The sequence below is a fragment of the Geotrypetes seraphini genome, chromosome 15, assembly GCF_902459505.1.
Source record: "Geotrypetes seraphini chromosome 15, aGeoSer1.1, whole genome shotgun sequence".
NCBI lineage: Eukaryota > Metazoa > Chordata > Amphibia > Gymnophiona > Dermophiidae > Geotrypetes > Geotrypetes seraphini.
Window position 1 is genome coordinate 65,745,474 of NC_047098.1, and position 23,360 is coordinate 65,768,833.

The 23,360-nt window shown below is 43.1% G+C and overlaps 1 protein-coding gene across 10 annotated transcripts in view; it reads right to left on the reverse strand.

Annotated features, from left to right (window-relative positions):
- Nucleotides 1-23,181, reverse strand: part of TSPOAP1 (TSPO associated protein 1) — a 225,595-nt gene extending 202,414 nt beyond the window's left edge. For 8 of the 10 annotated variants that reach the window (XM_033922925.1, XM_033922922.1, XM_033922920.1 and 5 more), the window contains exons 1-2: nt 23,021-23,181; nt 8,279-9,418 (exon numbers count right to left, since the gene is read on the reverse strand). In XM_033922925.1, the coding sequence (XP_033778816.1) occupies nt 8,279-9,361 (1,083 nt within the window). In that variant the 5' untranslated portion in view covers nt 9,362-9,418; nt 23,021-23,181. Of the gene's footprint in view, nt 1-2,692; nt 3,344-4,197; nt 4,343-8,278; nt 9,419-9,505; nt 9,655-23,020 lie in introns of those variants that run through there. The other 2 variants (XM_033922918.1, XM_033922926.1) reach the window with 2 other exon arrangements.
- Nucleotides 23,182-23,360: the final 179 nt, after the last annotated feature.

Below are 23,360 nucleotides of genomic sequence, written 5' to 3' on the forward strand. Positions count from 1 at the left end.
CCGACTGACCCTCCCTCCTTACCCCCTAATGCAGGAGCATCAGCGGCAGTAGACAGCCAGCAAGAAGCAGCGCTGCCGCTCCTGCCATAGGAGACTGAAGGCACAGGGAGGAGGGTTGGACCCCAAATCAGCAAGGCAGGTTTTTTCTAAATACAAATCGATTCACCCGATTTGAATCGGTGAATCAATTCTAATTGGAAATCAGGAAGCACTAGTAGGTGTTATTGGGGGGGTGAAATAGAGCAAGGTGAAAGAGTTTTAATTGGGGGGGAGGACTGGATTCTGAAAACTTGCCGGTAAAATCCAGCGAGTCGATGTAGTAGCCATAGTGGGAGCAATTTGACTTTTATGGGAAATTCTCAGCATAATAGCGTGTAAACTAAATGAACATTATTTATGTGGAGAATCGCCAGTAAATTAGGGGGAAGAACTGTGCCTGGTGCTTGCTCAGAAGAGTAATCGTTAGATACAGCTCCTCCCTCCTAATCAACTGAGCCGCAGGTCTCCCCAAGTCCAGCCGGCTCAGCTGATTGAACGAACAGCAGAAGGGAAAGTCCCCCCTCCTGCAGACAACTCCTCTTGCCTGCACGTGCCCTCCATCCTCCCCCCCTTGCCTTAGCAGGAGGGATGCCCATTCTTTCCTGCCAGTGGGCCACTAGAGTCTCCCGACAACCCCCTTCTCCCTTGTATCTTCAGCAAATGTGAGTGCCTTCATCAGGGGTCCTATAAAAATGTTATTATGGATGTAAAAATCATTGCAGATAAAAAAAGGTGTGCATAATAAATAGTGGAAGTGAGTAAGTGAGCAAAAAGTGTGTAAAGCAGGACAATAAAATAACCTGCAGAAGTGAAAAAAATAGGACACTACACAAAATTGGTGTAGAAGAGCCCTGTGAAAATAAAATTGGTGGTAATACTAGTATATAAAAATCTTTAATTGTGAAAAAGACAGCGAAGCAGCTCGTTCAGAGCTGCTGCTGTTTTGGAGGCTTCGGCGTTGGAGGTATGGCAGGCTCACAGTGGGAGGGTCGTTGGTGTTCCAATGCACAGAGGAATGGGAGGGAGGGATAGAAAGACGCTGCAGAGGGAAGGCCCATTCAGAGTGCTGCCGCTCTTTTTGGAGGCCTCGGAGCTGCTGCTCATGAGGGGGAGAGAAAGGAAAGAGTAAGAATTAGGGTGGAGGAGAGGAAGGGAGAGATGATTTTTGTACATGAAAAAAAATAAGGCGTTCCCTGAAAATAAGCTCTAGTGTGGTTTTTGGAGCACAATTAATACGGTATCTACTAGAGGTAGAGAAATATGACTGGAACTTAGTGCATTAGCAGATTATACTGGTGAGTTAACAGGAAAAGCCTAGCTTTTTCTCTACCTCCATAAGGTGGGAGGAGGGGATAACACTCACATGTTCAGAACGGTGCAGCCTAAGTTAACAATGACAGAGTCTTTTTTTGGAGGGCAAGAGGGGCTTAATTTTTCTAAAGTCCTTGGTCCAATACAGCCCATTTTCAAACTCAAATGGATCTTTTCATTGGTTTCTGCCTGCCACTTTCCTAAGTACAATTTGATTCCATTGCAGTAAGTGTTGTAGTTATTTTATCCCTAGAAAGACAGACATGCTTATAATCAAACCATTTTATATAATTTCTTTCCAATATCCTTTGAGGGATTGGCAGCATTCATCTATAGCGGTGGTCCCCAACCCTGTCCTGCAGGACCACCAGGCCAATCGGGTTTTCAGGATAGCCCTAATGAATATGCATGGAACAGATGTGTATGCCTGTCACTTCCATTATATGCAAATCTCTCATGTATATTCATTAGGGCTAGCCTAAAATCTGGATCTATAGGTATGTTAAAGAATACATTCAAGAGACAAAGAGCTCACTCATTCTTCATTTCTAGATAAAATGTAGGAATGGCATGGTGCTAATTATAAAACTGCCCAGATACTGCATATCATGTAGCACATTTTGAGATAAGATTTCAAATCAAAGACATTTGTCTCCTTAAGCCTCAATATGCAGCAAACACTGGCTAGGATTTGCAAAAGGATCTGCCTATAAGAGGTCATCAAAACACTGAATATATCCGTTCCCAATCCAACAAAAAAACCCAAATCTGCAATCACTATGAAAACATTTCCAGAAAGACAGCATAAACATCATGAGATCTACGAAAGAATAAGTCAATGTTATTTAGTTCCCGTTCTATACAATAGCATGCAATGTAAGGACACAGCAAGCATACTCAAAACTATTACCAGATAATCATAAACTAGCCAAAATATTTCCAGACATATGCATATACAATAAAGACACAATATAATTACACTTCCCTTGATATCAAAACATGTATTTATACATGCAACAATACATATAGGCACTAGCAGTAAAGATAAGCAAATAGTGAATCAGACAGACAGAGAGGGCAGACAAGCATACAGACATGATGAAGTTGTGTAGACGCAGATTCAGAGGTATATGCATGGATTATGGCAATTCTTTCCCCATACTGTTCCACTAAACAGTTTTAATATTTTTTCAAAAATTCAGCAAAGGATATAGCACTTGTTTTCAGAAAGCAAGTATGAATGTGCTCAGGTTTCAGCAATCCTGTAGATTTTTGTTTCAATCCAGCATCATTCTTTTCCATATCACGAGAAATGGCATTAGCGCAATTATTTCTTTCTTACCTTCTGAAATGTCTTCCTCTCACAATTCTCAAATGCCTCCCACACATCAGACCTCTTTTTTAATATGTCATTTGTAGCTCTAAACTTAATATCCAGGGGTTGCTCTGAAGCCACTTGTCCACCCAGAAATGAGAAGACCTGGGTCTCTGTCTTAAGATACATATCCTGCTTCTTCACCTGAGGAAGATCCGATTCCTTCTGTACTACAATTGAAGAGTTCCACGCTAAAGGAGAGACCGTGCCAGATACCGCTTCCTTAACCAAAGCTGTGTCATCACTGGCATCATGGGCCAAGACGGTGTCACAATCACCTGCAACTGGAGCCAAGCTACTAGAGGTATCTAGATCAAGTGACAGCACAACAGATGTTTCCAAGCTCAAGGGCTGCACCAGACGGTCTGTCCTGCTCCAGCACTTGGATACAGCTTTGCAACGATGAAGCCTGTATAAAACCAGTGCCTTCACTGCACTTTCCTCGTCCTTCTGCATGATTTTCTGTGCGTTTCTGTCCATCTTATTAGTAATGGTACCAGATGAGTTCCTGCTAAGATTTCAATGCATACATAAAAGAAAGGAGAAATGAAAATCCCCGACAGCATTGCAGTCTACTCCAAGTCCAAAGCAGGAGGATAATGATGGATTGGATGCCTCCTGTAGTGAAACAATCATTGTCTGTATGTTGATAAATGTCAAAAGCTTTCTGAAGTCTAAACAACTCATCTTTGCATTTAGACACATTCAAAAAAAAAAATCTCTCTAAATGGCTCTAGCAAACTCATACAGCAGAGTGTCGGCTATTTTTTCCTGCTCAGTTTATTAATCTGCTTTAAAATACACACACACACATACAGGAATATCAGCATACATTCAAGACATTTCTCTCAGATTTTACATCAGCAAGTACTCGGCAGATGCCACTTCTTACTGTCAAAACAAGCAGGATCCAGCAGGATTGTGGATTTAGTCAGACTAATGCACATCTATATTTTTCTTTCTTATACGATGGAGATCTTGGCTATTCTGAAGCCAACCCTGCAGATACACCAAAGCGGTAGCTGAAGAGACCGGCTGGACAAAGTTAACAGCCACCATCATCATATTAAAATGGGTCTCACACCTACCAGACTGTATAGTTCTGATGAAACGTCCAATGGAAAACAAGGCTGCTGGTCTCTATGGAAACAATACTGGAATAATGCATTTTCTGCCTATTGATTAGAGATTCAGATACTGCACTGCTTAGCTTTTGTACACTGAACACATATTACATGTCCCAACCTCAGAGACCAGTTATAATCACTAACCAAATCTACCCATAAAAATCCATGAATTATCCACCAAACCTCAAAGGAACCTTTTTTTTTTTTTTAAATTCTCGTACAGAACTTCCTATCCAAAGCTTATATGCCTTCCTATAAATTCTAGCATTACTGATGTCACTCAGAAGAAACGAATTAAGGACTTGTCCTAGAACCTTGTCAGATGCACTGTGAAGATTAACGTACCTCAAGGGATTTCCTTTCATCCTCAAGCCTGCAAAAGGCCTTGCATTCTCCTAGATTTTTCATTTTGCTTTTTTTTCAGGGAGAGGAGGGGAGACCCTGGCTCCACCTCCTTTCTTCTGTTCTATTAACTGATGTTCCTTTGCTTTCTATTTTAGTATGTAAACACCTTGTGCATCTCCTCGTTAAACAGTACTGCATAGCAAGAAACAAACAACAAAACATTGACCTTGGGAAGTTTAAGGAAGAATAGATTGTACTACAGAAAACATCTGTCTAGTGCAAAGAGGCACAATAGAAACATAAGGTGTGTGACCACTTCCAAAAGTTAGTAGAGGTCTCCCTCCAGATTAGTGGGTTCGGCACTTGCAACTTCAGTTATTCACGAGTATTTTGCTGCCTTAAAAATTAAGTTAAATTTTGAATACACACTGTTTTTAAATGCTGCTCTCTGTCTCCAAAGCAGCCTCACTCATGTGGTTTCATCTCACCTGGGATAGAGCTGAATCCCCCTCCCCCCCCCCGAGTGATGATATCTTGGGGTGCCAAGAGAAATATCCAGCACCGGAGAAGTAAGTGACTGAGTTTTGCTGCAGCTACACCAGAGATACTGTATGTATGAAGTCCGGGGGCATTGTCTAATACTAGCCTCCTTCCTGGTCCCTATAGTTCAGACATTACCCAATTCTGTTTTTTTTTGTAACGCTGCTTTGTTTGAAGACAAAAGTGAGAGGCTTTCTAAAGGGCAGCCCATACCGTGAATTTCTTTAGCAAACTTTTTTTTACAAAATTCAATTTCACCATATCTGGTATTGCTTCTCCTTCAGGAACAGGTCAGGTCTCTCTCCATATTCACAGTACGGCTACAAAGCATAAGGTTCCTAGTGCTACCCAAAAATGTTGAATTATGGGACTTGCTTCGCAGAGTGAAATCAGCCTCTGCAGTTTCTCAGCACTATGAAATTAATGAATCTACTGTTAGGCACATAAAGAAGAAGAAAAAGCCAATCTGTGAAGCTGTTACAGTGGGTGCAAAGACATTACATGTTGTGTGAGATAGCATTCTCTCTCGTATGGAAACTGCAACATTCATGTGGGTGCAGGATTGCTATATGAAGAAAATTCCTGTAGACTTTATGTTGATAAGAGGAAAGGCAAAATCTTTGTATGATAACCTGAAGAAAAGGGAAGAGGAATTGCTGCAATCTATGGACTTTCAGGCCAGTAAAGGGTAGTTTGATAAATTCCAGCACAGGTATGGCCTACGTAATGTAAAAGGGTGACCCGTCAAATGAGCGCAGGACATTGGCACACTGACAATTCCGCCCTGACATTTGCATGCAGGACAAATGCACGCTGCCCCTATGCCTTCCTATTTATGCTCTGAGGGGGGGGTTGGGGGGAACCCCCCACTACATTTACAATTCGCACTCTCCTCCCAAAGCCTTCCCTTTTCTGCTCTTCCGCTCTGATTGGTGTGGGGGGACTCCCCTCCCCACTACAATCGAGTTCTCCTTCAGGAGGAAGTCGATGCGCTCTCAATTTGAAGATTGCCACAACCCCCCCCCCCCCCAACTACACTTACAATTGCGCCTAAAAATCCAGCTTCCTTCATGTGCGCACTTGTCGGTGAGCGCATTTGACGAAGCGGAATTGTCCTGCGTACTATTGTCGGTGGACCATGTAAAAGTCTGGCATCTGCCATCTGGCAACCAAGAGGCAGCTAAAGAGTTCCTTGCCACCTTTAAGGAAATTACAGAAGAGAAGGGAAATGAACCTGAGCAGGAATTCAATGCTAATGAAAACAGCTCTATTTTGAAGGAGAATACCACAGAGAACTTTCATTAGCATAGAGGCTAAGTGAGCACCAAGTTTCAAGGCTGCAAGGGTAAGACTAACCATGCAGCTTTCTACAAACATAGTAGGCCATAAAGCCTACACTGATTTATAAAGCCACTAACCCCAAGTTTTGAAGGGAAAAAATAAGTTACAGCTGCCTGTTTACTGGATGCACAACAAGAATACTGTTCCTTAAGTGGTTTCATTAGTGTTTTGTGCCTGAAGTAAGAAAATACTTTGCCAGTAAAGGAAAATAATTCAAGGTTCTGCTGGTATTGGACAATACCCCTGGACATCTAGAACCACACAAGTTCAACATCAAGGATGTTGAGGTTGTCTACATGACCCCCAACACAACATCTCTCATCTAGCCTCTTGACCAAGGGGTACTAAAGCCATTCAAGGTACACTATACACAGTATTCAATGGAGAGGTCTGCCCAGGCAATGGAAGAAGATCTCAACAAGGAGATCATCATGAGAACGTGGAAGGACTTAACTATCACCGATGCCACCAATGTTATTAAAAGAGCAATGAAAGCTGTCAAGCCAGAGGTAGTGAATTTGTACTGTAAAAATTTTTGGCCTGAATATGTAAATAAATTCACTATCATTACCACAAAACCAGTCAAAGAAATTATTTAAAACACTGGACTTGGCAAAGAAGATGGGTGCAGAAGGCTTTTGAGATATGAATCTCGGGAATATTCAAGACTTAAAAAAATTGTTTAGCCATTTGTTACAACTATAACAAATTTACATATATATTGATTCAGATCAAAATCAAAGTAAAGGAACCCCCCCCCCAGGAAATTTATATCCTAAAATCATATGCTAGTCCACATTATCAAGGCTAGTGCAGCTCTTAGGAGGAATAAGCAATCAATTCAAAGAAAATATTTTAATTAACTATGGGAATGGGACAGATGGAAAAATTATGTTCTTACCTGTTAATTTTCTTTCCTTTAGATGCAGCAGATGAATCTAGAGACTAGTGGGATAGCACACATCTACCAGCAGGTGGAGATAGAGAACTGATTAATAGGTGGTCCTACTGGTTGGCACGCTCCCTGTATCTTCAGTATTGCTCCTTGTCCAAGCTTCCGGAAAGCACAGTTACTTATCGTAACAGTTGTTATCCAGGGACAACAGGCAGCTATTCTCACATGTGGGTGATGTTATCCACAGAGCCCGCATGTGGACAGCCTCGCAAGCAGACTTGCTTGTAGAAGCGAGAGGGACTTGATGACCTCGAGGCAGCCTGGGTCGGAGGCGAAGCCTCTCTGGAGAAATGATCATCAAAAGAATATGGAGACTTGGATGAGGCAATGGAATCAGCCAAGTCCTCGAGGTCTGGAAGCGGCGAAATTAAGGCAGGGGAGGGGAGTTAGTTTTTGCTCTATAAGACGCACCCTTAATTCCACCCACTTTTTTTGGGGAAAAAATTGCGTCTTATAGAGCGAAAAATACGGTAAGTCTTCTTCACTCATTGGAAAATGAAAAACTGATGACTATGTGAGCTGGCATCAGGGCAGGAAGGCACTCGTGCATGCGCAGTGCAGGCAGTTGCAAACTTTCTAAAATTCTTAAAGTGGCAATATACTTTTATCACTGTCCATACTGGACTCCATGAATGACATCACCCACATGTGAGAATATGCTGCCTGCATGTCTAAGGATAATTAGAAGTTATACAAATAGGGATTAGAATTGACCCCTGCAGAGAAAGCAAACAGCATACAGAATATTTATAGTGTATTTTCAGGCCATGATTCTGTGAAGGTGAAGTTCTTGCAACCACTAAACAGATAAGCAATAGCCAGACTTAATGTTTGACATTCACCATGTTTGAATATCGCCAGATTGTCATCCCTGAATCAGAACCGATGCTGTGATGGCTGCAACTTATTGGGTGGGAGACTAAAATAATTAAATCTGATTCCAATAAAGGAAAAAGCTGCCATCCCCCCACCCACACAAGAAAAAAGAAAAAAAAAAAAAAAAAACCCAAAAACAACCTAGAAAAAAATCACTTAAGTGTTACTGCAGAAAGTGTGAGCTATTGTGATCTAGTAAGCATTTTGAGCTACAAATGAAGAGACTGAAGTGTAAGTTCATCTCACCTGAAGAGACTGAAGTGTTAAGTTCATCTCAGTGATTTTTTTCAGATTTTTTTTCCTATGTACATCTTACATTAATGCAGCTCAAGTATTCCATAAGCAATAAGTAAACATCTCACACTATACCTGTGAAGAAACGGTCTGTTCCACTGCCTTAAAGTCTTTCCCTAACAAATGAACACTTTTGGAAGACTGGAAATTCCAATTATCTACATCTGTTTCAAAGAGCTGAAACTCAGAATCAAGGTGTTGATCAGATTCTTCATTACAAGTATCATTCACAGGAGAATCAATTTCTGTTAAGTTCCCAGAAGACTCTGTCTGAGGGCATCGGTCTGGACATTCTGGTGTAACAGTTGCATCTATCAAGACATTATCTGGGCACTCTGATATAGCAAATATACTGTCAAGAGATCGGGGTCTAGATGTTACATGTTCAGTGGACCTAGGTCTGGATGTCATACTCTCAAGAGAGTGAGGCCTGACTGTTATGATGTCCAAAGAACTATGTTCAAGCTTCACATTTCTTAAACCAGATCTTAAAGATTTTGTGTTACTTTGTTTTAGCAAAGCAGTAAAGTCACATTTTGAATCTTCCAAAATGTATTTTAAAAATAAACTCCTTTCCAACTCTAGCTCCACTTTCAAATGTCGAATTTGAGCAGCTTGTTCACCATCAAACTCCCATCGCAATTTTGACAGCACCTCTTGTAGCTTGCAGTGGCACTCTACAGACCTCACAGGCTCACTCATTCTCCTCAAAACACCAGGTTTTCCTGCATAACCCTTGTTTAATAGCTCATCAGTTAATTGTTTCTGGAGCTCTCTTGCCTGGCGAACTACAACTTCCCTGTCTTTTTCCAGAACGCTTTGTAACTCCCGTAACTCTGCATCTTTCCAACGCAAAAGCTGGCGAATCTCAACTTCTCGCTCTCGTATAAGTAGGTCCTTTAATTGTTTTAAGTCACGGGATTTTTGCAATTCATACTTAGACCGTAGATTATTCACAAGTTTGTGTTTTTCTTTTTCTGTTGTTTCTTTAAGCTCCTTTACTTCAAGAGTAAATCTCCTTTGGATATCATGATGTCTGAGCTTTTCACTTTCTAAATCTCCTTTCAACTGTTCAATCTCTCGTTTGCATTCATCCAGGAGGACGCTGTCCGATTTTTTGGGTGAGAAACGAAAACTGTTAGCACTGTCTTTCTTCATAGTAAATAGAAGTCAGCTTGGGATAATCAGCAGAAGAGATGCAACATGCAGATGGACCTATGGCAGTAAGACATATGTAAGGATAGCAGCATGCACAGTTCAAGCTGTAGGATTTGAAATGCAATGGGAAGATTAGGTTCTTACCTCAATAATCTTTCTAGTAGACAAACGCTATTCCTGAACCTGTGATTAGTCAATCTCTTCTCATGAGAATTTTTGTAGAGAGCCTCATTAGTATTCTTTTGCTCCGTCTCCCATCCCTTTGGACTGTCCTCCAATTCACCAGTTCATACCAAAGCAGATGGTCAGCCCTGGAGAGGAAACAGAACTAGGAAAGAGTTCTCCACCAAAACATGTCCATTCTACTCATATCATTATCATGTAACGGATAAAACAAAACTTAACAATTTGTAATACATAAGGTTAGATAATCTTTATCCAAATCCACAATAACACACAGAATATATGGATCAAAACAATAGTTCATAAAATGTACTCAATCTTGAAAGAATTTTTTTGCACTCATAGATCAGTTTGATTGCATAAGAATAAACATGAAGTTACAATGAACTAGTGGTTTTCTTCAAATGGTCTAATCACAGCACAATGAATCCTTCAAAGCTTAAAACTTTTTATATAAACGTGAAGTAAAAAAAAGCACTTATCTTGTGATGGATGTATATAAATATCGGCCTCGACAGACCGTATTTTGCAAGCTGCTGCTTTTGCAATTGCGAGATGAAATATAAAATGGATTCTTTACGTTTAATTTACTGCTCAGCTTCCTGAAGCAGCAGTTTGCAAAACATGGCCTGTGTCGAGGCTGAGATTTATATACATCCATCACAAGATAAGTGCTTTTTTTGCTTCATGTTTACATATAATCTCTTGAACACTGAAGGATTCATCGTGCTGTGATTAGAATAATTGAAGAAAACCACTAGTACGTTATAACTTCATGGTTACTGTAATGCAATCAAGCGATCTGTGGGCACAAAAAAACTCTTTCAAGATTGAATATATTTTATGAACGAAAGATTAGGTTCTTGTTTTTGCTAATCTTGTCTCTTGTAAATCCACATTTTATTCTAGTACCAGTGGGTTATTTCCCTCTACCCGCCAGAACTTTGTAGGAAGCCTAAAATTCCAGAGACTTAAACCCCTCCCCCTCATACTTCATCACTGTGCCAGTGCCTCAGTACCTCAGTCAGACAAAAAGCAGCCAGGAACATCTGTAAAGGATAACAATGAGAGAGAGGAATGGGGAGAACTCCCTGACAAGTAAATCAATTCTGCTCATATCAACAAATGCCAAACAGCAACAATGAGAAACGAGATAACATGTTATGAAACATTAAAAACCTTAACGACAAAATTTATTTATTCAATTTTCTATACCATTCTCCCAAGGGAGCTCAGAACGGTTTACATGAATTTATTCAGGTACTCAAGCATTTTTCAGTGCTATAGGGAGAGACAGCCTGCACTGTCAGAAGGGGGCGCCTGAACCAGGGACCCTCCCAAAATAAGTGCTAAACCCATTCTGATAGCACTCTTCCAAAGGCTGGTCAGAAAGCAGTTACTTACCTTAACAGGTGTTATCCAGGGACAGCAGGCAGATATTCTCACATAGGTGGCATCATCCATAGAGCCCCGGTACAGATAGTTTTAAAAGTGTATTACCACTTTAAGAACTTTAGAAAGTTCCCGACTGACCACGCCGTGCATGCGCAAGTGCCTTCCTGCCCTACATAGGCGCGCAGCTCCTCAGTTCAATAAGCCAGCTAACCAGGGGATGTGGGTGGGTTGCGAGAATATCTACCTGCTATCACTGGATAACACCTGTTACAGTAAGTAACTATGCTTTATCCCAGGATAAGCAGGCAGCATATGGGACTCCCTAGCTTACTAGAATGGGATAGAGGGACAGTTGGCCATTAGGAAAATAAATTTTGCAATACTGCTTGACCGAAGTGACCATCCCATCTAGAATAAGATTCCAGACAGTAATGTGATGTGATGTGAAGGTATGAACCGAGGACCAAGTAGCAGTTTTACATATCTCATCAATAGAAGTAGAGCGGAGGAAAGCTACGGAGCTGCCGTAGCTCGAACTTTATGGGCTGTGACCCGACTGCCCAGATGTAGCCCGGCCTGAGCTTAACAGAACGAGATGTAAGCAGCCAACCAATTGGATATCGTTCTTTTGGAAACAGGATGTCCCAACTTGTTAAGATCATAGAAGATAAAAAGTTGAGAATTTATATGTGGTTTAGTCTTCTGCAAATAGCAAGCCAATGCTCGTTTGCAGTCCAGAGTATGAAGAGAAGCTTCACCAGGATGAGAATGAGGCTTAGGGAAGAATACTGGAAGAACAATTGACTGATTGAGATGAAAATCAGTGACGACCTTTAGTAGGAACTTCGGATGAGTGCAAAGAAACATCCTTGGCATGATGAAACACTGTGAAAGGTAGATCCGCCACTAACGCTTTCACTTACTCTTTGAGCAGAAATCAGAGAAATGAGAAAAACTACTTTCCAAGTTAGGTATTTGAGATGAGTCGTAGCCATTGGTTCAAAAGGCTTCATCAATCTAGTGAGAACTACATTAAGATCCCAAACCACAGGAGGTGGCTTGAGAGATGGTTTGACATTGAAAAGACCCCTCATGAATTTGGAAATTAGAGGATGAGAAGAGAGAGGTTTTCCATCCACTAGTTGATGAAAAGCACTGAGATGGGCTCTGATGGAAGTAAATATGAGACCAGAGTCAGACAAATGAAGTAAAAAGTCCAATATCTAGGAAACAGAGATGAATTTCAGGTCCTGTTGATGCAGAATACACCAGGAAGAAAAACGTGTCCATTTTAGCTGGTAATAATGCTGTATGGACGGTTTTCTGGAAGCTTCCAAGATGAGGCGGACATGCTGAGAAAAATGAAGATCAGTTGAAGTCAGCCCAAGAGGTACCAACTGGCAGGTGTAAAGTTTGAAGATTGGGATGCAGAAGAGTTCCTCGACTCTGCGTGAGAAGAGAAGGGAAAATTGGAAGAGTGACTGATTCCTTGATACTGAGCTGAAGTAGAAGGGAGAACCAGGGTTGTCTGGGCCATCGAGAAGCTATAAGAATCATGGTGGCCGATTCCCGTTTCAGTTTGATAAGTGTCTTGTGAACGAGAGGAATAGGAGGAAACATGTATAGGAACTGGTGTGTCCAATCCAGTAGAAAAGCGTCTGCATCCAGATGAGGAGTGTACTGCCTGGAGCAGAACTGGGGTAACTTGTGATTCAGAGGAGATACAAACAGGTCAATGTGAGGAGTTCCCTACTGAGAAAAACTCTGAAGAACTGGAGAGTTGCTCATTCTTTCATGTGGTCGAAGAACTCTGCTGAGTTTGTCTGCTAATTAATTCTTCTTCCCTTGAATATATATTACATTGCGAAAGATGTTTCAAGCAATCGCCCACTGCCATATCTTCTGGGCCTCCTGATAAAGGAGAGAACCCGATCCTCCTTGTTTGTTTAGATAATATATGGCCACCTGATTGTCCGTGCAGACTAGAAGGACATGACCGGAGACTAAATGCTGAAAAGTCTTGAGAGCACTGAAAAAATCGCTCCGAATTCTAGTAGATTGGTATGATGACGTTGGTCCCGGGAAGACCAGTGAACTTGAGTGCAAGGTCCGTCTAGATGAGCTCCCCAAGTATAAGTGGATGAGTCCGTGGTGAGAACCTTCTGATGCGGAGGAGGGTGGAACAATAAATCTTCTGGAAGCAATCATCGAAGAGATGATATGACTGTAATGTGCTAAGAAAGAGGATCAAGTGCTTGAGACCACTGAGAGGCTAGAGGCTAGAGACTACCGAGGCATCCGAAGGTAAAGCCTCACAAATGGAATTACATGGACTTAGGAGGGCATGTGTCCCAGGAGTTTGGCTGAGTCATGCGTCTGGCTGAGATGGATGGAAGATGGGAAATTTGCTGACAGAGCTGAATCAAAGCACCTTGACACTACTTGGGAAGAAATGCCCTGAGTTGAATAGTGTCAAATTGAGCTACTTTGAACCGGAGCATTAGAGGGTTGAAGTTGTAACTTGGGAAAGTTGATCTCAAATCCCAAGGGTTGAAGGAAGCGTATGGTTCGATGGGTCGCTAAAAGGACGCCCTGAAAAAACCTTGATGAGCCAATCATCCAAGTAGGGAAAAACTTGAAGACTTTGAAAGCGCAAGGCTGCTGCACCAGGCACTTTGTGAAAACCACGGGAGAGGATGCTAGGCCAAAAGGAAGTACTTTGCATTGATAATGGTGATGTGCCACCTGAAACCTGAGAAACTTCCTGTAAACTGGATGGATAGGAATGTGAGTGTAGGCCTCTGAGGTCCAGAGAGCATAGCCAATCGTTGCAATCCAAAAGAGGATACAAAGTTGCTAGAGACAACATCCAAAACTTTTCCTTGAATAGAAATTTATTGAGGCCCCTGAGATCTAAAATCAGTCAAAGACCTCCCATCTTCTTTGGGACAAAAAAAATCAGGAATAAAACCCTCAATTCTTGTGTTGAGGGTACATCTTTGGTGGCATTGAGAAGAAGAGAATCGATGTCTCAAAGAAGGAGAGATATCTGTTGAGGGTTTGAAAAAGATTCTCTGAGAATGATCTGGAGCAGGGATCTCAAAGTCCCTCCTTGAGGGCCGCAATCCAATTGGGTTTTCAGGATTTCCCCAATGAATATGCATTGAAAGCAGTGCATGCACATAGATCTCATGCATATTCATTAGGGAAATCCTGAAAACCCGACTGGATTGCGTCCCTCAAGGAGGGACTTTGAGACTCCTGATCTGGAGGAATAGTGAGGAAATGGAGAGTATCCTTCTCGAATGACTTTTACAACCCAGAGATCTGAGGTGATCAATTCCCAACAGTAAAAATAAAGTTGAAGATGACCTCCTATTGGCTGTGGGAGAGACTGAGACAAGGGAACAGTGACTATACTCTCTAGAAGCCTGTCAAAAAGACTGGACTTTGAGGGAGTTGCTGGTTGAGATTTGGAAGTGCGCTACTGCTTTTGTTTCTTCTGTTGCGGTCTAATTGGAGCAGAAGGTTTAGTTGAAAAACGCCTCCGATAAGAGGAAGCTTTAAAAGACTTTGCATACTGCTCTCCAGCCTTTTAAACTCACATCGGTAGACAGAATCGCCTAATCCAAGATCCGAAGGGGAAGGCCCCTAGAAAGTGAAAGGTGTTACAACCTCCATGCAAGACTGTTCAGTGCCACAGTCGTCTAGGGCAGGGTTGTATGTAATGGGTCTGTCTGGGGATTCCAGCGCAAAAGCAGAGCATCCTGCAGTGGACACAGACGGGCTCTGGCCCAAGGTACCACATTTACCACATTAATCGTTGCCACCATGGTCCCCAGAACCTGCAGGTACTGCCATCAGGACCGGAATGGCCAGAAGGGCCATGATAACCCATCAAAGCTTCTCCTGACGGGACACAGGCAGGAACACTTTGTTCTGTCCTGGGTGAAACCGAACTCACAGGTATTCCAGATCCTGCATTGGCTCAAGGTAACTCTTCCTGAAGTTGATCACCCAGCCCAGGCACTGCAGCAACTGCGTCACCTGTTGAACAGCCTGACACCTTCAGACAACAAGTGAGCTCTGATCAACCAGTCATCCAGATACAGATGAACCCAGACTCCAAGGGTGCAAAGATGGGCTGCCAACACCACCATCGTCAATCCAAAGGGCATCACCGCAAACTGGAAGTGTTGCCCCAGGACGTGAAACCACAGATATTTCTGGTGGTCCGGGAAAATGGTAATGTGGCGATACGCCTCCGTCAGATCTAGGAAGGCTAGAAACTCCCTCGATGTAACTGATGCTATCATTGAGCGCACCATCTCTATGCGGAAGCAGGGAACTTTCAGTGCCGCATTGACCACCCTGTGGTCAAGAATTGGTTTCTAGTCATCAGATCCTTTCTTTGGAATGAACAGGTTCTATCGCTGCAATTAGTTATGTTCATTTGGTTTTTATATTGTCTTAAAATTTATGTATGCAAGATTTTGTAAACCGTTTAGGTTATAGTCTGTATAGAAATTTTTTAAATAAAAATAATATCCAGAAGCCTGCGGACTGTGGCCTGCACCCGAAGCACCTTCTCAGGGCAGCCCGCAGGAGAAATGAGGAAATACTCAGAGGACAGAAAAACTCCAGTTTGTAGCCAACCCTGAGAACCTCCAGGACCCAGAGGTAATTGCCTGCCATTCCGCCAGAAAGGCTGACATTCATCCCCCTATCCATGAGGGTGTAAGATGATACACCAGCCTGGCATCAGAATTGTTTGTTTGCTGGAACCACTGGTGAACTCCACGTGGCTTGCTGACCGCAGGACCCACTGAAGCGCAATCTGGCATATGAAGAGGACCATTATAGTAGATATCCCGTGGACGAGCCCAAGTATAGGCAAGAGCACCTGAAGGGACGAAAATTAGAATGCCCTGAACCCCTGGAAGAGCGAGATCTATTCACTGGCAGCGACTTAGGCCTGGGATCCTGTACAATGGCCATAAGGTCATCCAGACCCTGGCTGAACAGCAGCTGTCCTTTAAAGGGCAACCGGCTCAAGGTCGCCTTAGAAGAGGAATTGCCAATCCACTGCTGGATCCAGAGCATTCAGTGCGCAAAAATGGAATAGGCGGCAAGCTTGGTAAAAACTTTCAAGATATCATACAAGCCAGCCGCCATATAATCCACTCCGGAGATAAGAAAATCCAAGTCATGAAGCACCACAATGTCAGGATCATGGCGCAACCCAAGAAACAGCAGAATCAAAAAGTCGCTTAAGAACAAAATTAATACATCTGTCCTGAACATCCTTCAGGACTACTCTCCGCAAAGCAAAGCACTTGTTAAAGGTATCTGCCATGGGATATAGCCATGCCATGGCATGAGCACATTTCAAGGGACCCTCAGGAGTCTCCCAGTTGGCCTTTGGTCACTCATGAGGGAACACCCTATAGTGGCCAGCTGCTCAGGCTGCAGTTTCAATTCCTTAAGAGATTCCGAGATCAAATCAGCAAGATGCACATGCTTGAATAATCTGCGCACAGTGGGATCCTCCCCAAAAAATGGAGCTCCGCACCAATTCAGATCCTAGAGATTCGCCAAGTTCGTCACATCTGTGAATGCCGCAGTGCCTCCCAGTGAAAGCAGAGGTATGGAATAGTGCTGTCCGATTCAAGGAAAACTTTTTTGATTTGATTTGGCCTATTGAACTGATTTTTCAATTCGATTCACTTTTCCTGCCAAATCGGGCATTTTTTTTTTAACGGCCTGGCAAGTTTATTTTTATAGCCTCTTTACTCATCCCATCCCCTTTGCCCTCTCCAACCCCACGCTGGTGCTATGGTGTAAACAAAACAAAAAAGACTTTTTCTCTCTGTTAGGTCCTAGCTCATGCTCACCAACACCAGCTCTGGCAGGATACACATTTCAAACCTGACATACTGTAATCACAAAATAGAAAATTATTTTTTCTACCTTTTGTTGTCTGGTCATCTTACGTATTATTCAAATCATGTTGGTCCCAGGCTCTGGTTTCTGTTTGTCTTCTGTTAACTCGCTCACCAGGGTCTCCTGCCCATTTGACGTTTTCATTCCTCGTGCTCACCATTCATCTTTTGTCTCTGTACCTTCCCTTCCACTGCCATATCCAACATTTCTGTTTCTTTACCACTGTCTACCATCTCTTTCAATCTCCCTGCCTTGTGTCCTGGGCAAAAACCTCTCTATTTTCCTCCATGCTGCATCTCTCCCTTTCTCCCCTCCATTATCATGTGCAACATTTCTTTCTCTCTCCTAATACACCATTTCTCCCTGCCCTCCAAATAAAATTAGTAAATTCTGAAAAATTCTGCAAGTTATTTATCAAACTTTAAACAACATTGTTTGCTAATTATCCATATTCCATTTAAAACAGTTAAAATGAAATGTTTTTCTTCTACCTTTGCTGTCTATTTTTCCATCATGATGGTTCCAGTTTCTTTTTTCTACTTTCCTGTTGTCACTATCCATTTGTCTTTTCTACTCTCTCCTGTCTATTCCCTCACCACATCTGCCTCAAGACATATTGATCATTCCTTTTTAGCTCTTTTCTGCTTCTTTCTTACCCTTCTCCTCTTTTTCACTTTTCAGCTACCTATCAAATTTCCATCTTCTATCCCATCTCATTCCTTCGTCAGCCCTTCATTCCCTTTCATCTTCAATGTACCTCCATTTCCATATTTCTACCCTGTTATATCTATCCATTTCCTTGACACCCTCTCCTCCCCCTCAGGGTTCTACCATTCTCAACATCTTCCTTCCTCCACCCTTATAGCCCAGCATCTCCTCTCCACCCTCATAGCCTGACATCTTCCATCTCTTCTCTTCTGCATTCTCCTCCATGGTTCCATAGCATTTTTCCCACTCTCTTCCCTCACTCCTATTTCCAGGCTTCTCTCCATTCTGCTCCTGGATCCAAAATCGTCCTCATTCACCCCTTCCACCTCCTGTGTTATCTCTCTCTCCCATGTCTAACACCTCTCTCTCACACCCTTCTTTGTGCCTTATGTCAAATCTCTCTATCCCCCCTCCATGCACCATCTCTCTCTTCTTTCCCTCCATTATGTACAATTTCATCTTCTCCCCTCACCATGCAGGTCTTTCTCTCCTCCCCCTATGCCACCATCTTTCCTTCCTTTCACCCTCCCCTTGTGCCACCAGCTTTCCTTCCCAAAGTTCTTTTCACCCCTTCCCTCCCCCTGTGCCATCAACTTTCCTTCCTCTCCTGTACCCCAAAGTTTGCTTCTTCAGGTCACGGTATCAGTAGTGACTCAAATGCTGCCTGCCGTTAACCCGGAAGTCTCCCCTCTGCCACGGAGAGACTTCCGGGTTTGTGGAAGGCAGCATGTGGGAACTGCTGCTGCCAATACCGCAACATGGCCGGTACGGTGAGATTCTGCACGGGAAAAGAGAATTCCATCTCTCCCTCCCATCCCCTGTGTAGCACTTGCCAATCGACACCCCCCTCTACCCCGTGAGACCTCAACATTTGGGCTTTCTAAAGCAACACCAGTGGTAAACAGGCTGCTTACAGCCTGCCTGCTAGGGCTTCCCTCTGCCGCATCATCAGTGATTTCATCAGAGACACGGCAGAGGGAAGGTCCCAGCAGGCAAGCCATGAACAGCCTGTTCATCGCTGCTCCTGTTGCTTTAGGAGACCTGCAGGAGACTCAGTACTCACTGAATCGGTGAGTCTGATTTTTTCAGGAAATGAATCAATTCACCAAAGTGAATCGGTGAATCGGGCAGTACTAGTATAGAAAGGGTGTCCGGCACAACCACAGTCACAGCAATGAGTATAATGAAAGATGGTGCCATAGTGGGAACGGAGCCAAAAACAAAAACATTAAAAAAAAACTTGACCATCGGGAAAACAAACCAGACAGGACAATGAGTTAGACTGATTAGAAAAAGGTGCCAGTACCGGAACGGATAAAGAAGCCTAAGTAAACCAGAAAAGTTAAAACTATACACTGGGACATCACAGAAAATATAAATACCTCGGTTGAAAAACACTTGTTTAATGAGCTATAACGCTGAAAAGAAAAAAGTAAGGTAACCAAGCCAAGAAATAAAAGCTGGGAGATCGGTAGATAATACAGGGAAGGCGTCCTTACCTTGAGCAGAGCTGATCCAGCATGCTCAGCTGAGCGCTATGAAAATGAAAGTGAAAATAGCACAAAAAAGGGGGATTTAAATGCTGGATCCGGCACTGGTCACTTGATCAAAAACAGGTTGCCTTATTAGCTAAAGGTAATACAGAGAGGCCAGGGGGGAAGCCGGAGGATGCTGCAAAGGCCTATGCAGCACTTCCCAACTGACCCTCGCCCCCTAAAGCAGGAGCGGCAGCGGACAGCCAGCAAGAGGCAGCGCTGCCACTCCTGCTTTCGGAAGGCATGGGGGAAAGGGTTACATTGGAGGACAGCCCAGAGGGATGGAGGTGGAGCAAAAGAATGCAAAGGCTCGCTACAAGAATTCTTGCGAGAAGGGATCGACTACTCACAGGTTCAGGAATAGTGTTTGTCATACTAGAAAATGCTGTTATTAACAAAGCAGGGGGGGGAAGATATCCACATTTCACAGTAACCTAGCCACTACATGGTTATGTCTAAAGATAATACTGTAAATTTGCTTTCCTATAGCCTAGCTGTATGATCCTGAAATATTGGGTTGTAATCCCCACTTACCTGAAGATGATGGAGGTAGAAAAACGGATATTTCCCAGAGAAAATCATCAATAAAAAGGGGCTGTGCTCAACGGAAAGCTCTAGTATGCCTTTGCCAACAGCAAATATCCCAGAAATCACATCCATGCCCTTAACTATTGCAGCTATAAAATCTATTTTTTTTATTTCTTTATAGATTTTATATAGGGTTGGGGTTTTCTTTTTGCAACCACCACTGGAGAGAAAGGCAGATCCCCATGAGCCCTGACAACAGCGGGAGTCTCAGGATAATATAGCCAAATTAAAGAAAAGGAAATTAACATTCTTTAGCATCATTGCTATACCATCCAAAGCTACTAGGATGTCACTGGGTAGAGGAAACCAAGGCCTCCTGAATAACAGCTCTGCCAAAGTTCAAACAAGCTCTGGCTAGCACATTCAGTCTACAGTGCTTCACAAAAGAATGGAGCAACACCATCACCACCCTGCAGATATCCTATGAAGGAAAAATTATGTTAATTTTCTTTCCTTTAGACACAGCAGACGAATCCAGAGACTAGTGGGATGTAGCAAAGCAATCCCTCAATCTGAATGGGAAGCAAACGCCACCTCTGCGATGACCGAAGCACCAAAATCAGTCTTCACTCACGCTGCCACATCCAACTAGTAATGTTTAGAAAAGGTATTCTTAGAAGACCAAGTAGCCACATGACAAATCTCCTCCAAAGAAAATCCTCTGGACTCAGAGTTGAGGAAGGAGCTATCGTTCTGGTTGAATGAGCATGAAGTTCTTCCAGCAACCGCTTCCCTGCCATCAAGTAAGCGGAAGTAATGGTCTCTTTGACCCATCTAGCAATGGAAGCTTTGGACGCTGCCATACCTTTGTTGCATCCCGCGAATAGCACAAAGAGGTGATCTGAACGTCGAAAGTCGTTAGTAACCTGCAGATAGTGTAGACAAATTCTACGCACATCCAGGAAACAAAGTGAAGAGAAGCACGCCCCCCAATCCTGCACGCCCCCCAATCCTGCCAGCAAAGGTAAGAAGGAAGGGCAGAGACAAAATGCTTAGCCCTCCCAGTATACCCCTGGGCCGCCCTCAAATACTGGACTTCTACATATACTAATGGGTGGCAGATTGAAAAGAGAAGGTTTAGGATGGAACTGTGTTTTAAGTCAGTAGATGTTTTAATCAAGATAGTGTTGTGTATTCCTAGGGATTACTGGCAGTTTCTTTTTTGTACAAGTACTTGAACTAGATTATTGCTATGAAAACAGACACACGTATAAGGGGCGTTCAATAATTTATCTACCAAAGTATGCAAGTACAGTAGACTCTCAGTTCACTGGCACCCATGGGGATTGATAGATGCTGGATAAATGTTATTTCTGGTTGCTTGAGAGTTACTATTAAAAACAGGCCTAACTAATATTATTCCCCATACTATGCCATACCATAAACTCCCAGATAAACTACTGGACATATGGTAGGCAAAGTATGGGCGTATTCAGGTGTGGTGTGCCAAGGTCACACTTAAATTTATGCCAGAAATTTTTTTGATTTTCATTTTTATTTAAAGTATTACAGTATTTCTTTGGGGCTTTTTCCTGGTTGCTTGAGTTCCTGTTAACAGAGAATCTACTGTAGCAAGTGTGCTGAAACAAGTCTGTGCACGTTGTGACATGTCTTAAGGTTATTCATATAGAGTTGTGGCTAAGTGCGAGTAACATTCCAGGAGGCAGGATGTCAGGAGAGTCCTCGTGCAAATCAACAACAAAAAAAAACCTGCTAGATTTGGAGCACCGTTCAATGATAAAATTTCTCACAATAAAAGGGTAAAAGCCAAAGGAGATCCATGAATGCAGTTTATGGCGAGTCTGCCCCATCATCCTACAAACTAAAATTTAGTAGCAAACAGTTTAAGTGGGGTAGTGTCTCCATTGAAGATAACCCTCACACTGGATGGCCTGTGGAAGCAACTTCCACAGAAATGTGCAAGAAAGCTGAGGATTTAATTTCATCAGACAGACAAATTAGTTTCTCAAACAACTGAAGAAATGGGCATCTCAGCAGGTACAGTTTGGAAAATAATTCATGAAAAGTTAGGCATTTTAGTGCAAGATGGGTTCCAAGAATGCCGATGCCATGTTAGAAGGCCACAAGGACCCAGTACTGTCAGTAGAACTTGGAGATGCTCCGTGAAGACCAAGTGAATTTTTTTAATCATTTGGTGACTGGAGATGAGACATATGTCTGTCAAAGAGATTCTGAGTCCAAAATGGAGTCAATGCAGTGGAAGCACAAGGGAGTCATCCCCCACCCAAAAAATTTAAGGCAGAAAAATCTGCAGGGAAAGCCATGGCAACTGTCTTCTGGGATGATGGACTTTTGCTTCTGGAGTTCATGCCACACAAGACAACCATAAACGGGAAGAGTTACGCCAACACAGTGATTGCTTTGCGTTAATCAAGGAGAAAAGACAAGGAAAACTCACAGCAGGCGTGCTTGCTTCTTCACGACAATGCGCCAGTGCACATCACAACAATCACAGGCTGCAACCGAAGAATGTGGGTTTCAGCAGCTGAACCATCCACCCTACAGTCCTGGCCTGGCTCCCTTGGATTATTTCCTGTTCTGAGTTTTGAAGAAATCTCCGAGTGGGCAATGGTTTTTAAGTGATGATGTTAAGGAAGCTGCGACGCCTGGTTTGAAGGTCAAAACAAATAATTATTTTCAAAGGGGTTAAAGCCATTGCAGGAAAAGTAGATGACGCGTATGGAGCTACCAGGGGACTATATTGAAAAATAAAATTTTGTTGAGATCTCTTTCTTACTGAGGTAGCTAAATTATCAAACACCCCTGGTAGAAACATGATAGGAGCTAAAAGGCCAAATGGCCCATCCAGTCTGCCCATCCACAGCATCCACCATCTCCTCCTCTCCCTAAAAGATGATCCCACATGCCTGTCCCACGCTTTCTGGGGGGGGGGGGAAAAACTTTTAAAAAGTACATAAATAGGTGCAAATTATCAGATGAAAAACTGCAAAATGAAATAACACCAAAACAATTAACAGATGGGAACATTTAAGTGTGCTTAGATTTTTCCAAAGCAAAAAGCAGAGGGACATGCTGAGATACTGGGCATTTAATCCAAGCAGGTTCTCTATAACTTTCTCGGAGTCCCATCTACTTCCTCCTCCCAAAAAGCCATATGAGGTGACCGACCGCCCGTCCCATCATTTTACCCAGGACAGCAACACGAAAGCCCTACAGATCCCACTGCCCCTATTAGGAACCATTGTCACCTACTGTCCCTCTCACTCCCCCGACAAAAATCCGTGGCATCCTTTTCCTCCTTTGCACTCGTGGTCGGCCATCCTACCTGCAGCCAGCCCGAAACGGAACAACGCAGGCGCGGCGAGCGCTCGCTCTCAGCCCAACCGAACCTAACGGTTAGAGGCGGGCGCGAGGCTCGGCTTCGCCGCCACTGTGACGGCCACGTGACCGAGCGCCAGCTCGCGCGTGCCGCACATGACAATTACCATAGAGCTGCGAGTCTTCTCAGTGGCGGCCCGCCTCTGCTTGAAGTAACTTCCTGTTTCCGCGGAGGCGGGGCGCGACCAATTGGAGCGCTGTAGCTTAATGTTTAACTTCCGGGGGAGTAAGTGCCGACTAAAGTCAGAAGAACAGCTAGACTGGGTCAAACTACTACTATTTATCAT